At 51.3% G+C, this 12,923-nt stretch overlaps 1 protein-coding gene across 3 annotated transcripts in view; it reads right to left on the bottom strand.

Moving 5' to 3' along the window:
- The window catches only part of LIMK2 (LIM domain kinase 2), a 54,936-nt gene that overhangs the window by 5,856 nt on the left and 36,157 nt on the right, over positions 1-12,923 (bottom strand). For all 3 annotated transcript variants that reach the window (XM_014834471.3, XM_044775554.2, XM_014834481.3), the window contains 10 exons: positions 10,481-10,616; positions 9,704-9,813; positions 8,918-9,106; positions 7,588-7,693; positions 7,030-7,226; positions 5,145-5,331; positions 4,210-4,296; positions 3,382-3,513; positions 3,082-3,138; positions 891-956 (listed from right to left, as the gene is read on the bottom strand). In XM_014834471.3, coding sequence (XP_014689957.1) covers positions 891-956; positions 3,082-3,138; positions 3,382-3,513; positions 4,210-4,296; positions 5,145-5,331; positions 7,030-7,226; positions 7,588-7,693; positions 8,918-9,106; positions 9,704-9,813; positions 10,481-10,616 — 1,267 coding nt within the window. The remainder of the gene's footprint in view (positions 1-890; positions 957-3,081; positions 3,139-3,381; positions 3,514-4,209; positions 4,297-5,144; positions 5,332-7,029; positions 7,227-7,587; positions 7,694-8,917; positions 9,107-9,703; positions 9,814-10,480; positions 10,617-12,923) is intronic.

Below are 12,923 nucleotides of genomic sequence, written 5' to 3'. Positions count from 1 at the left end.
TCAGGGCTTGGTGGGGACATTCCCAAGAGAAGCCATTGAGAAGGGTAGGAAAGGTCTGTAGCCAAGGAGAGGCAGAGCTGGAGCTCTCTGGCGGCCAAGGTTCTAACAGTCTCTTTTGTGCACACAGCCGATTCCCCAGATGTGGGGGTATTTGTAGAAGAGCCTGGAGGGGTAAGGCTCCGGGACCTAGAGAGTGGAACTCAGAGGCAGGACAGGGGCTTTCTTTTGTTTTGTTTTTTTCCCCATCCTGCTTTTTTCCCAAAAAGATTTAAGGCCATGGCTAGAACCAGGATAAGACAGAAAAGGACAAGGTGGAGGCAGTCAGGGAGGGAACTTGGGAGATAAGCTCTTCAAATAGCTACAGAGCAGTCATGTGGAAAAGGGATTAAGATTATTTGGTGTTGGTCCAGAGGGCAGAGCCAGGGCCAGTTAGTGGACACCCAGGAAGCCAGATGGCAAGTCAACAGGAGGAATAACTCTAACAACCAGAGCTGATGGGCCAGTGGGAGAGTGCTGGCCCCAAACCGGTCACTGTAATTTACTAGCTCTGTGGCCTTAGGCTGAGGCTTTGGTGCCACAGTTATAACATGGGGTCTGCAGTGAGCTGCTTTGCAGGACCACCATGGGGCAAAACCAGGAAAAGTGACAGGGCTCTACATACAGTTAAGGAACTTCTGAAGTCCCTTTCAACCAAACGATTTCGAACTGTGTCTGCAGGTGTCTGGGAACCCCCGGAAGAGAGAGGAGGGCATCGAAGGCAGCAGGAAGGGCAGGACAGGAGCCCTAGGAGACACCTCTGGTCTAAAGCAAGAGGAGGCAGTCAGTCTCCTTTGTGACAAGGAAGCCAGGAGGGCTGGCCCTAGGGGGAGACCCATAGCCGTGGGACATACCAGTTTGATGAGGCAGTTGTGTGAGTTCAGATCCCGGTGGATGATACACATGGAATGCAAATAGGCCTGGAACAGAAGTACACGCTGAGGCTGATGGCCAGTAAATCAACCAGACGCTGATGCCGGAATTGGGGGCCACGGAACCCGTTCTTCTCCCAGGCCATCCCCACCCAGCTTCAGAACCCAACCTGGACTCCAGAGCCCAGACCCTCCTGCTGTTACTCCCTTGTCCCAACACCGAAAGAAAACCAAAGGCCACCTGGGCTTCCTCTCTCTCCCTGCTGCCATCTCCTGCCCATCCTTTGTTCACTCGCCCTAACCCAGTGGCTGCTCTAAGCCCTCACTGCTCTCTGCTAAAGTTCCTAACTCTACTGGGCCCTGGCCCTTGTGTGCCCCCAGACTTTCTACCTGTTTTACTTAGATCCAGGCCATCTGAAGTGAGTGCCCTCAGATGCACTGTTGCCGGCCCCCTCACACCCACCTTCACCCCAATCTCTAGATTCAGCCACCCTGGGTCCTTCCTGCCTGTGATGGGGGAAGAAGTGATCTTCTCCCTGTCTGGTTGGCTCTATATTCCTGATATTCCCCTCCCCTGAGACTCGGCACCCTCCTTGCTCTCTGTCTACACTTTAATCTCTCCCTCTTCTACCCAAATGTTTCTGAACAAGTCTCTGTTTGCTATTTCCCCCTCCAGGCCTCCGCCTCTGGCTCTTGTCACTCTCTGGAGCCACTTGCTTTTCCTTCCCTTCCTTTCCCCAGCAAATGTGGAGGGAGCCACTCCCCCTCCCCAGCACCCTGCAACACTGCTTCCATCCCCTAGGCTCCTGGAGCTGCTCAGAGACCCAAGGAGCTCTACCTGAATCACCTGTAGCTTGTGACCTGCTGCCTATCCCCTCCTCAAAGGTGGCTCACACCTCTCCCAAGCTACCTGCCCGAGACTGCTGCGTGCCTGCGTTTTCCTTCCAGCCTCCTCAATGTCAGCCCTTCTCAAAACCATCTTCTCTTCACATGCGGACCCCCACTAACCACACATCAACCTCAGCAGGCACCTATCCTAGCTCTTCCCAAATCTGTTTCTAGACCACCACTGCCACCCCCTAACATCTGGTAAATGACACCCCCATTGATCTAGGCACCTCAAGCCCCCCCAACTCCTCCTCCCCTTACCTCTGTTCTCTCACTGCCCACCAGTCTCCCCATTCTAACTCCATCTTGCCTCCCAGTCTCCTGTCTCCACAGCCATACCTTAATTCAGAAACCTGAAATATTTCATTAGCCCCCTACTCACGTCTCCCTGCCCTGAGTTCTCCCAACTTTACCCTAACCTCCTGACGACACCAGACTCATCTTGAAAAAAGCACAGCCTAGTCACAAAATTTTCCTGCTTAAAAATATTTTACACCTATCTTTTTGGCTTCCTAAATAAAGTCCAGACTCCTTAGCTTGAAACACAGGGACCTTAAGGTACCCCTAGACTAATACTGTCTTCATGGACCCCACATAAAGAGCAGTGACTAAAAGCTCAGGGTTGGAAGTCAATTGACTAGCCCAAGCGCCTAGCTCTGTCCCTTTCTAGTCTCAGCTTCTCATCTGGAAACCAGGGTGGTAGTAAGGAATAAATATGCACATGCATGTTAAGTTGCTCGGCCCAGTGCCTGGCATATAGAACACTCAGCAATTATCACTGTTATTATTGCTATGTTTGGCACCATTATTTCCCAGGCAAAATAAACTATTTCCTCCTCTCTCCCCCCAAGTCTTTGCTGCTTTCATCACCCTAACCTTGGGGCCTCTCTGCCAAGAGGAACTTTTATCCAATTCTGACCATCCTCCAGGGCTCAGCTAGAACACACTTCCCTCTTCTCTGATTTCCTAGGTGGTGAGGTATTCTGCTTGCCGGACACCTCTGCGTCAGCAAGGGCAGGCCACCTTGTGCTAGTTTGCTCCTCCAGTTTGCCTTGCCCATATCTTGTTTTCCCTTGAAGATTTGGAATTCGTTGAGATAGCGTTGTGAGCTGAGAACAGCCGGCTGGGGGCAATTTCACTGGCACGGAGAGCAGCTCAATAAGTGCCTGCTGAATGACCCAGCAAAAACAAGCTGTCCAGGCTGGGGTTTCTGCCTTCCAGCGCCTGCCCACAATCTTTGCACCTCTCCTGACCCCCCGTTGGCAGGGTTGTTGGCAGGACTCACCATTCCAGAGGCGATGCCTTTGGCAAAGCTGACCTTCTGCTGCCAGGGGAACGGGTCCTGCAGGAAGGAAAAATGCTCATCAGAGGCTGTTGGGCCTATCCCCGTTGTGGTCCAGGCCCCACGGGTCAACATGGTCTGCCAGTGAACCCTCCCTGCCCGTGCCAAGCCCCGCCCAGCATGGCCCTTTGTAGGCAAAGCGGGGAGCCTCTCTGGCCCTTGTAGTTCCATGGTAGTGGTGACATAGGTATCCCACTGACAACCCACCAGGGCTCCTGGGGACCATCGGGGTGTTGTGCTCACCACACTGCGCAGAAAGTCCTTCAGCGTGCCCCCCTCAATGTACTCTGTCAGCAAGTTCAGCTTCTTGTCCTTGTACAGCACGCCAATGAACTTGAGCACATTGGGGTGGTCCAGGCTGCGCATCACCTTCACCTGGGGGTGGGGGAAGACACGGAGGGTAAGTGATTACTTCCCACTATGTCTTCCTCACCCCTTCCCTCTAGGGTGTCAGTCTGGTAAGTGTTACCTGCATCTCCTACCTCTCATCTTACATGATGGGGAGGAACACCTCCACATGGATGGAGATGGCCTCACAGGCTCACCCTTGGGATCTTGCCTTTCTAGGAATTGCACTGGGAGGAACTGGAGTGGGAGGGTCCAAGAGTGAAACAAAGGCCTGGAAGGCAGCACTTAGACCACAGGTGCGCCCAACTGAAGTAATGGAGCAACTTGGGAGAGGCGGTGTAAGTGCTCAGTGGGTGTCACTTTTCTGGGAGGCCCCACTCCAGGTTCCCTTAGCAGGGTGTTCAGGGGGTCATTATAGCATCTGCTCTACTAAATTGGTCTGTTTCCAGGTCCATCATCCCCATTATCTGTGAGCTCCTGTGAACCACCTCTCACTTGTTACTGCATCCCTCATGCCCAGCTCGTGCTGTCTTAACAGGTGTTCATTGAAAAAATAATTATGCTATAATTTAGAGGCGCAGAGACCTTCCTCTAGTGCTCTCTGCTGCTCAGCCTTTAAGAAAGTGATTGCAAACTAAGTTTCCTCTTGAAAACACTGTTTAGTAAGGTCTTTCACCTTTCAATGGTGACACCAAATTCCTAACCCCTACGCCACCTTCGTACCTCAGTCAGGAAAGTCTTCTGTGTCTCCTCGTCACACCGAATTAACTCCTTCATGACCATCACTTTGCCCGTGGCTTTGTGCGTCACCTATAAGGAGGGAAATTGTTACCAGTGCAGAGACCAGAGGCAGTTCTGAGGAACCATTTGTGAAAATCTATGCAACTGGCCATCCCCATCCCTTGGAGGACACACTGAGCTGGATCAGACTGACAGAGTTCATGTGTAGAAGACACAGCACGGGGCAACAGGAAACTCAGAGGGGAGCATACCCTCTTCCCTGGAGAGCTGGGCATGCACAGAGGAGAGGCGAGAATCCAAAAAAGGGAAGTGCAGAAGGAGGCAGGAGGGGATGCTGCCAAGCCAAGCAGGAGCTCTGGTCATCTGACACAGGGGTGAGTCCCTTGGGTGAACAGAAGTCTGGGGGCAGGAGGGTCAGTGCCACAGACATGCACCAGGGAGCTAGGTGGGTGGGGTGTGAGCTCTTGAGCCCCACTGCCCCGAAAGCTGAGACACATGGCTTACCTGACCCCCCCTCCCAGCTCTCAGCAGAGGAGGAGGAGGAGAGAAAGAGAGAAGGTTAGTCCCTGAGACTGTTCATCAGGGAGGCAGAAGCCACTCTCCCTTATGCTCCCTGCAGCATGCCCAGCACTGAGGCCTCTGGGCACCTAAAAACACCCAATGACTGGAGGCAGGAGGGCCATGGGCACAGCTCGTCACAGCCCAGGTCTCCAGGTCCACCAAGCTCACTGCAACAGCAATGCTGCCCTTAGGTGGCCTGGGAGGGTGGGGGTCAGCCCTCACACCATCACCTGCAGCCAAGTAGGAGGCCTGGTGTTCTGCAGGATGTGGGGTGACGTTATGTGATGAGAACTCCCTGAAAGAAGGCGAGAGAAAGCTTGGGACACGGGGGCAGAGCAGCTACTGCCTGTGCTCACCTTGATGGCCTGCCCAAAGAAGCCCTTCCCCAGGACCTCCCCGTGGATCAGGTCACATGGCCGGAAGATCTGCTGTGAGTAGCTGCTGGAACAGCGGAGGGATTCTGAGCGGCTAATGTCACGGCTAAGCAGCAGGGGCTCCTTTGGGGAGCTGGGGCCAGGGGACTTGGATATGCTGTTACTGCGCCTGAGAACAAGGAAAGATGGAGGTAAGGATAGGGTAGTTCTCGGAGAGCCACCAGGAAATCCTGGAAGCAGGAACTTCAGGGCCACCCTGTCCATTCCAATGTCTGTAGTTCAGGTGCTATGAGGAGTGGGAGGGAGACCCACATCATACAGATGTGCCATGTTGGGGAAGCAGACATCAGTAGCTTATTTAAGCATGGTAAAAACACATTCAAAGTGGGAACCTTGAGTACTTCTCGTCGGGAACAATTGACTAGACTCTACTAGCTTATGGTGATCAATATATAACAGCACTGTAGATGGTAATCCACCACCTTCCATGTCTGCTTGATTCAAGGCACTAACCGGGCTAGAGTGATAGCCTACCATCATCCAAAAAACGGTCAAATGGGATTTTGGGATTTTGCATATCTTTGTACCTGTCTACACTTAACAAATTTTAAAATAAAAAGCATGTATGGTTTTTATAGCAGCAAAGCCAGCGTGTATACATTTTTAAAAGCAGCCAGTAATAGTAATGGGTGAGGACTGTTCCTCTGACTTCCTGAAGAAGGGACAAGGTTGACAGCACTGCAGGCGAAGTGCAACCCCGCAAACTTCTCTCCAGGGCATGGTCCTGCTTCACTTGGCCTACCCAGAAAGGACCACTTGCAGGCTTCCTAGCCTTTGCTCTTTTGCTCTGCCTCCCCCCAACTGTGCCCACCAGAGCACACAAGATGAGCTGTCCCCTCTCCTGCATGACGGCCCTCCAGATATCTAAGCAGCTCTCTGGCCACCCCCACATCTTCCCTTTCCCAGGCCATGTGTTCTCAGGCCTTCTCTGCCCTCTGGCGCCCAGCCTCCACCAGCTCACTTGTGCTGATTGAGGCCAAGAGGGCAGTCAGGAGTGACGGGAGCAAGCTGTGGGGAGGGCCTTGAGTGATTCAGTCTGTTTGGTCAGGCGGGTGGATAAAGAACCCGATTCCTAGTGATACTAACGACACCTCACATTTGCTGAGTGCTGACCCTATGCCAGCACTGTGCTACTTTGCATCCCTTTCCACACTGAATCCTTACATAATTGGTGAGACAGCCACCTCTATCTTGCAACTCCACTTCACAGATGCAGAAACAGAGGCTTGGAGAGATGAACGATTTGTAAGGGAGGGAGCAGTATGGGATGTCTGCCTTGAGAGCTGCTGCTCCAGGCTCCTGTTCCTTCAGTCTCCCCACTTGGCACCTGCACCCAGGGCGAGTGCTCCCTCCCCATGGACCTGGACAACTGTGAGGTTTTGCTTGCTGGTCTCTCAAATGTAAAACAACCTACTTTCATCTCTTGCTTTATTGTTTTCAACATCCTTATTTATACTTATTAATCCTATCTGTGCCCCTACTCCAGCCTCTGAGCCCCATGTTTTTCTCACAGACCATGATCTCCTTTGGGGTCCAGCATTGCCGCCTCCTGTCCAGCTCAGAAGTTCAGTGGACAGAGCTTGACCCTCTGGTTTCTACAGAAACCTGGCAGACAGCTGGGTCAGATCACAAACAGGCCCTGACTATGAATTGTGATCCCCGTTGGGGGAGCTGGGTCAGCACAATCCTCATAGCCTGCCCCTAGTCAGCTGGTTCTCTTCCTAATTCTGCTGGCCTTCGAAAGCCAGCTCTGCCTCATCTAAGGGATTGGCAGGGGTCAGCACAGAACTGGGGTGGGAGGCAGCACCTCAGAGAACGTCTCCTCAGCGTCCCTTCCAAATTCTCCTTGGTGTCCAGGGTGCTGAGGGTATGGGAGTGTCTGGTGTTCTGCATGTGGGGAGAGAGCCGGGCATCCAGCCGCAGGTGGTCCAGGCGCTGGGAGACGGGGTCGTGTTCAATCAAGAGCTGGAGCGTCTGGCTGGTCTGGCTAATTGCATCCTCTACCTGTGGCCAAGAGCAGTGTAAGGCTGGCTCCCACAGGCTGTCCCATCCCAGGCCACCCACTGTCAGCCCAGATGATCCAAGTGCAGTGTGGCCAATGCTCAACTTGGCTAATGGTGGCCTCCAGCTGCCGTAGCCCCACGGTGCCCTCTGCCTGGCATCCTGTCAGCTTCCCCATCTGTCAGGCCATCCCTGCTGCCCTGGGAACATGCCAGGCTGACACAGGAGGTCACGAGTGGTCACAGACTCAGTGACAAGACAAAGAGATAGAGTCGGGGTGGGGAAAGGTAAAGGCCAGAGTCTGATCTCCCAGAAATCTATTTCATGTCCCACCCCTACGAGACTGACTGGACACACATGCTACCTCCTCCACTCGGAGTGTGCGGACGGGGGTCCCATTGATCTCCAGGATGCGGTCCCCAGGGTGGATGGCGTTGCGGTTGTTGGGACTGATGTGCATCCGGTTGACCCTGGACCAGACAAGAATTGAAGCAAGGCAAAGGCATCCTAAAAATGGGCCTGACCATTTCACACATGCAGGGAAGGCTCACCAGGCCCCAGGCCCCCGCTGACCTCCAAGGCCCAGGCTGCTCACAGGGAAAGGCAACACCCTTCACAGATGCCTCGTCTCAGTGAAGGGCACTCCACTCGCCCAGTGGCCTACGCCAGAAACTTAGATGTCATCCTCCCCATCGAGAGTTCCCTCACTGCCCCCAACCCTCACCATCTTGGAGAATCCTTCCTTCTATCACCAGTCACCAAAATCTCTCATCTGGATCTTACAACAGTTTAACTGGTCTCTACAGGCTTGCTCGCTTGCTCCTCTCCCGTCCAACTTCCATACCAGCCATCCTTCAAAAATGCTAACCTGGTCACGTCACCCTGTTGCTTAGATCCCTCGATAGACCTGCTGAGTCTTCATAATCCAGGCCCTCCATGATTTAACAGCCCCCTCTCCGGCTACTCCCAACCACCTAATCTACACCAGGCACAACCAGAGACTCCCACCTCTGCCCTGAACACAATTCCCTCCCTCTTTCATCTAATGAGGCTTTAGAGCAGACCTCAGCTTCTCCTGACTACCCCAATCCTAGCACTTCTCACCTATACTGCAAGCACCTAGTGCCCAGCACAAACTCAGTGCACAATCACGATTTACAGGGTTAGCAGCCACAGGTGGCTCATTACTGGTATTAGACGGACACAGATTCCTTCCCCTTCTGGTCTCCGGCCTGGACCTAGAATGGAGGCTTTCTCCTCCTTCCTCCATTCATTCACTCAACTAACAAAACAATCATCAATGAACACCTACTACATCCCAGGCACTGTTCCAGGTCCCGGGCATGCAGTACTGAACGAGACTAAGTTCCAGAAGGAACTTGTGGGGAGGACAAATGATAAACTAATACACATGATTAAGCAGATAATTTCAAAGAGCAAACATGATCTGAAACCTGACATGTGAAAGGTGAACAATTCTGGCATCAAGTGTCCGGTGGGAAGCGGCCTAGGCAGAGAGAACAGTAAGTGCCAAGGCCCGGGTGTGATTACAGTATAGTGACCTCAAGGAGAAAGATATGGGATGAGGATGAAGGGAGCTCTGCATAAGACTCTGGAGTTCTGAGCCACTTGAGGCCCATCTATGGACTCTGCTCACTCACGAACCTCTGCTCCAGGGTTCCCAAAATACTCACTCTTTTACTTGCACAGTGGTGGCGTAGTTGGAGCAGCCACTCTCCACGGACACGGAGAAGCCCCGCCTGCCCTCAGTGGTGGCTGGCATGGAGATGTGTGTCACGGAGTAGGGCAGCTGGTCCTGAACAGACTCCGTGGAGAGCCTCTCAAACATGGGTGCCAGCACCACCTCATTGTGGCACTTCCCACTGGGGAGAGGAGCATAAAGGGGGCTCAGATCCTGGAGCCCCACCTGGAAGCCCCCAGCAGCCACTGCACCATGTGGCTTCAAGCAATAGCATCCACAGTCCCATTATGACTGCCCTTGCCATGATTCTAGCTGGCTGCTCAGAATGAGGAGCCTGGGTTCTCTGGGGCAGGCTGGGACTGCGGATGAAATGGCCTGTGTTCTCTCCACTCTGCCTGACTCACAGTGAGAACCCAGCCCCCTTCCTCTCTGGGCCTCAGCCTGACTTCATTGGTCAGTCGAGGCAGTTGGACTAAGTGAGCTCTAAGGGGCCTTTGCCTTTAATATTCTGGGATCCTTTTTCAAGAGCACCTTCCCAGCCATCCTCTTCCTCTGGGAGGACTGCAGGGCAGAACGTCGTTTTCCTCACAGCAGGTAAGAACAGAGGGCAGGGAAATGTTAACCGTTTTGCTTACAGGTTACAGAGCTGGTTAAGAGCATTGCTGATAGGAATCCAGTTCTCTGATACCCCAGTAGTCTTCCCACCCAACTCACACTGCCACCTGTCCCTCTCTATGGGCCACTCTTGTAGGGGAGAGATACAGGGCCACCATCTTACCAGTAGAGGGTGGCGTGCTGCACCAGGGCATATGCGTCCCCATCCTCGATGATCACCTTGCAGCTCATGCAGGCAAAGCACTCTGGGTGGTACTTGAACTCCCCGGCCACCTGTGAGCAGGTGAGGAGAGGGGTGGACAGACGGAGGAAGTGAGTTGTCACTGTTGCTGGAGTGAGGGTAGGGGTGGGTCAGTGATCTCTGATCAAGGATCTACAGATCCCTGTCATAATCTACCTCTGCACTTGAGCTTCCAGAGTAAGTGTCAGACTGGTGGCTCCTTGTCATTTTTGAGATTGCAAAAAACTGTTTTGGTCTCAGCCATGAGAACAAGTCCTCAGAAGTAACCATCCCCACTAGAAGGCCAACACAGGGTTGGCAAGTCTGTGACTAGGTTCAAAGCCCTTTGTTTAGAGCAGGTAGGGGAGGCGGTACCTCTCTCCGCCAGTCCATTCCGGGGTCTCTTTTTCTGATTCCCTAAACACAACTTAGGTGTATCCACCCCTCAACCTGTACTGCTCTCCTTTAAGGCCCGCATCCCATGGTATTGCGTCTCGTCCCTGCCTGGCCACCCACCCACTCCCAACGCCGGACTGTTAAGTCTTTGAGGGAAGGATCTTGCCTGGCTCAGGAGCTCAACAAACATCGGTTAAATTACTGAATAAATAAACAGAGAGGCCTTGATGAATGGCCTCAGAAGATGAATGTCCATGGAGAACCAGAGGCGCCTTCAATGGACTCTGATGACCAAGAGGGACAGAGGTGGAGGGACTCACTCACCATTACGGGCCCTGTCATCAGCAGAGAGCACCCATGGCAGAACTCCCCAAACTTCCCCCAGTAGTCCTTGTGGCAATAAAGCTTCCCATCCTTCTCGTAGTACCAGTTGGTGAGGGAATCCTGGCATTCTGAACACCTGAAAGGCAAGACAAGAACAGAAACTCTTCTGGATCCTTGGAACAAGGCCACACAGGCTGTGCCTGCCTTTCAGGTCTAACAACAAAATGGACAGACCTCTCTTTGATCCAAGGCCAGAATGGGGGAAAGTTACAGTTTACTGCTATCTCCCCAAAGGAAGCTGGTTCAGAGTGAACAAGACCCCAGAAACCAGCTCTGTATTGCCTGCCTGAGCTGGCAGACCAGTGTTTCTTAACCTCTTTGGGTCTTGAAACCCTCTGAGAATCTGATAAAAGCCAAGAAGCCTCTCCCAGAAAAATGCACATACAAGGAAAATGTGCACGTAATTTAGGTACAGGCTGTGTGTGTGTCAATGACTGAAGCCTATTCACGGCCCCAGTTAAGCACCTCTGGTCTAGACAGATAGCTTGATGAACCAAAGACGCTCAATAACCTCCACTCTTCCAAACCTGCCCTGTTAGCCAAGAGTACTACTGATGTAGCATTCTTACGAAAACCATGTTAAGCCTCAAGAAACAACCAGGCAAATCTAGAATGTGGCTCATTCTATAAGACAGCTGGTCTTGACTTTTCCAAAAAGTTAATTTCTTGGGGGGGGGGGGGGGCGTTGCATAGGGATTAAAAAAGCCTAAAGACATAGCAACCAAATGCAACACGTAAATCTTAGATTTGATTGGGGATTGAAAAAGCAAACAGCCATGAGTGACATTTTTAGAACAATTACGGAAATTTGAATTTGGACTATACATTAGATTATATTGTGAAATTACTGTCAATTTTCTTAGATGTGATAACAATACTTTGGTTATATAGAAGAATTCTTAGAAGAAACATATTACAGTAATTAAGGGTGAAAATCAAAATACCTACCACTTGTTTTTAAACAGTTCAGCAAAAATACATAAATAAATACATTGTGTATATGTGTGTGTGTACACATATAGACAGATAAAGAGAAAGTGGCTTAAAGTTAACAAATGATGAATCTAGGTACAGGATCCATGAGTGTTCGTCGAACTATGCTTTTGACTTTTCTGTTTATTTGGAAAATTTCTTTTCTTTTTTTTTTTTTGTACAGATTTTATTTTTCCTTTTTCTCCCAAAGCCCCCTGGTACACAGTTGTGTACTTTTAGTTGTGGATCCTTCTAGTTGTGGCATGTGGCATGCAGCCTCAGCATGGCCTGATGAGCAGTGCCATGTCTGCGCCCACGATTCAAACTGCTGAAACCTTGGGCCTCCGAAGCACAGCACGCGAACTTAACCACTCGGCCACAGGGCCAGCCCCTGAAAAATTCCAAAATAAAATGCTGGGGGGAAAAAACCCAAAACTCCATTAGCATTGTGTGAGATGTACATGTTAGACCCACGGCTCCTTTCTCCTCCAGTCACCTGGTTGTGACGCTCCACCTCTCAGTCAGGTCAGGTGTGTTCTCAGGCCATGTCTGCACAGACAAACTCCTCCTTATTTCTGAGCCTTCCAGCACCCAGAGCTAAGAGCTCCCTGGCCTGCTGAGCCCATGCCACCTCTTTCTAGTCAACAGACTATTCTTCTTGTCAAGGCCTCTCACCACCCACATGAGCCATAGCCTTGCTTCTGAGAGGCCGGGTGGAGCTGCCCCTTGGTTTGAATCCTGACTCTGCCACTTACTAGTTATGTCATCTTGGGCAAGTTATTTCACTTCTCTGACCCAGTTTCCTCATCTGTAAAAAGGGACTACTGTGAAAATGAAATAACATGTATTAAAGTATAGATGGTTTATATAAAAGGCCTAGTACAGTAGGAACTCAATAAATGTTAAGTGCTATTAAAGATGATGATGATAATGGTATTGGCCATTACTCACATTATTGGCCACGGTCACTAGCTTGATAGCTTTGGACAACTTCTCTCAATAGCTTTTCCTCACTGACAAATGTGACTAATAGCATCCTACTACAAAGAGCCACTGTGAGGACTACATAAGTTAATGTACGAGGAAAGCCTTTTGCAACCTGTGAAGGGCAAGGTAATTATTATAGTTTGCTTGTATTAAGTGTATTATTATAACTTGCTAGACATGGCTGATATAAAAGATAGATACATAAGATTCCCTACGCCACTTTCCAAGAGCTTATAATGAGTTGGGGAAGAGAAAGTCTAAACAAAACTTAACAATGCAAGCTGAGAGGTCACAATGGGTGCTACTACTTCTGGGCACTGCGGGAGGCAGGGGAGGGAGACGGGAATGAAGTGAAGCAGCTGTGGAAAGCAGCTGAGCTACGGAGGTCTGGAGAAGCAGGTGAACCCCTCTCTCTGGAGTGCCC

The sequence above is a fragment of the Equus asinus genome, chromosome 8 (genome assembly GCF_041296235.1).
Source record: "Equus asinus isolate D_3611 breed Donkey chromosome 8, EquAss-T2T_v2, whole genome shotgun sequence".
NCBI classification, from domain to species: domain Eukaryota; kingdom Metazoa; phylum Chordata; class Mammalia; order Perissodactyla; family Equidae; genus Equus; species Equus asinus.
Note: the sequence above shows the minus strand (reverse complement) of the source record. Positions and strands in the feature narration are given on the sequence as shown.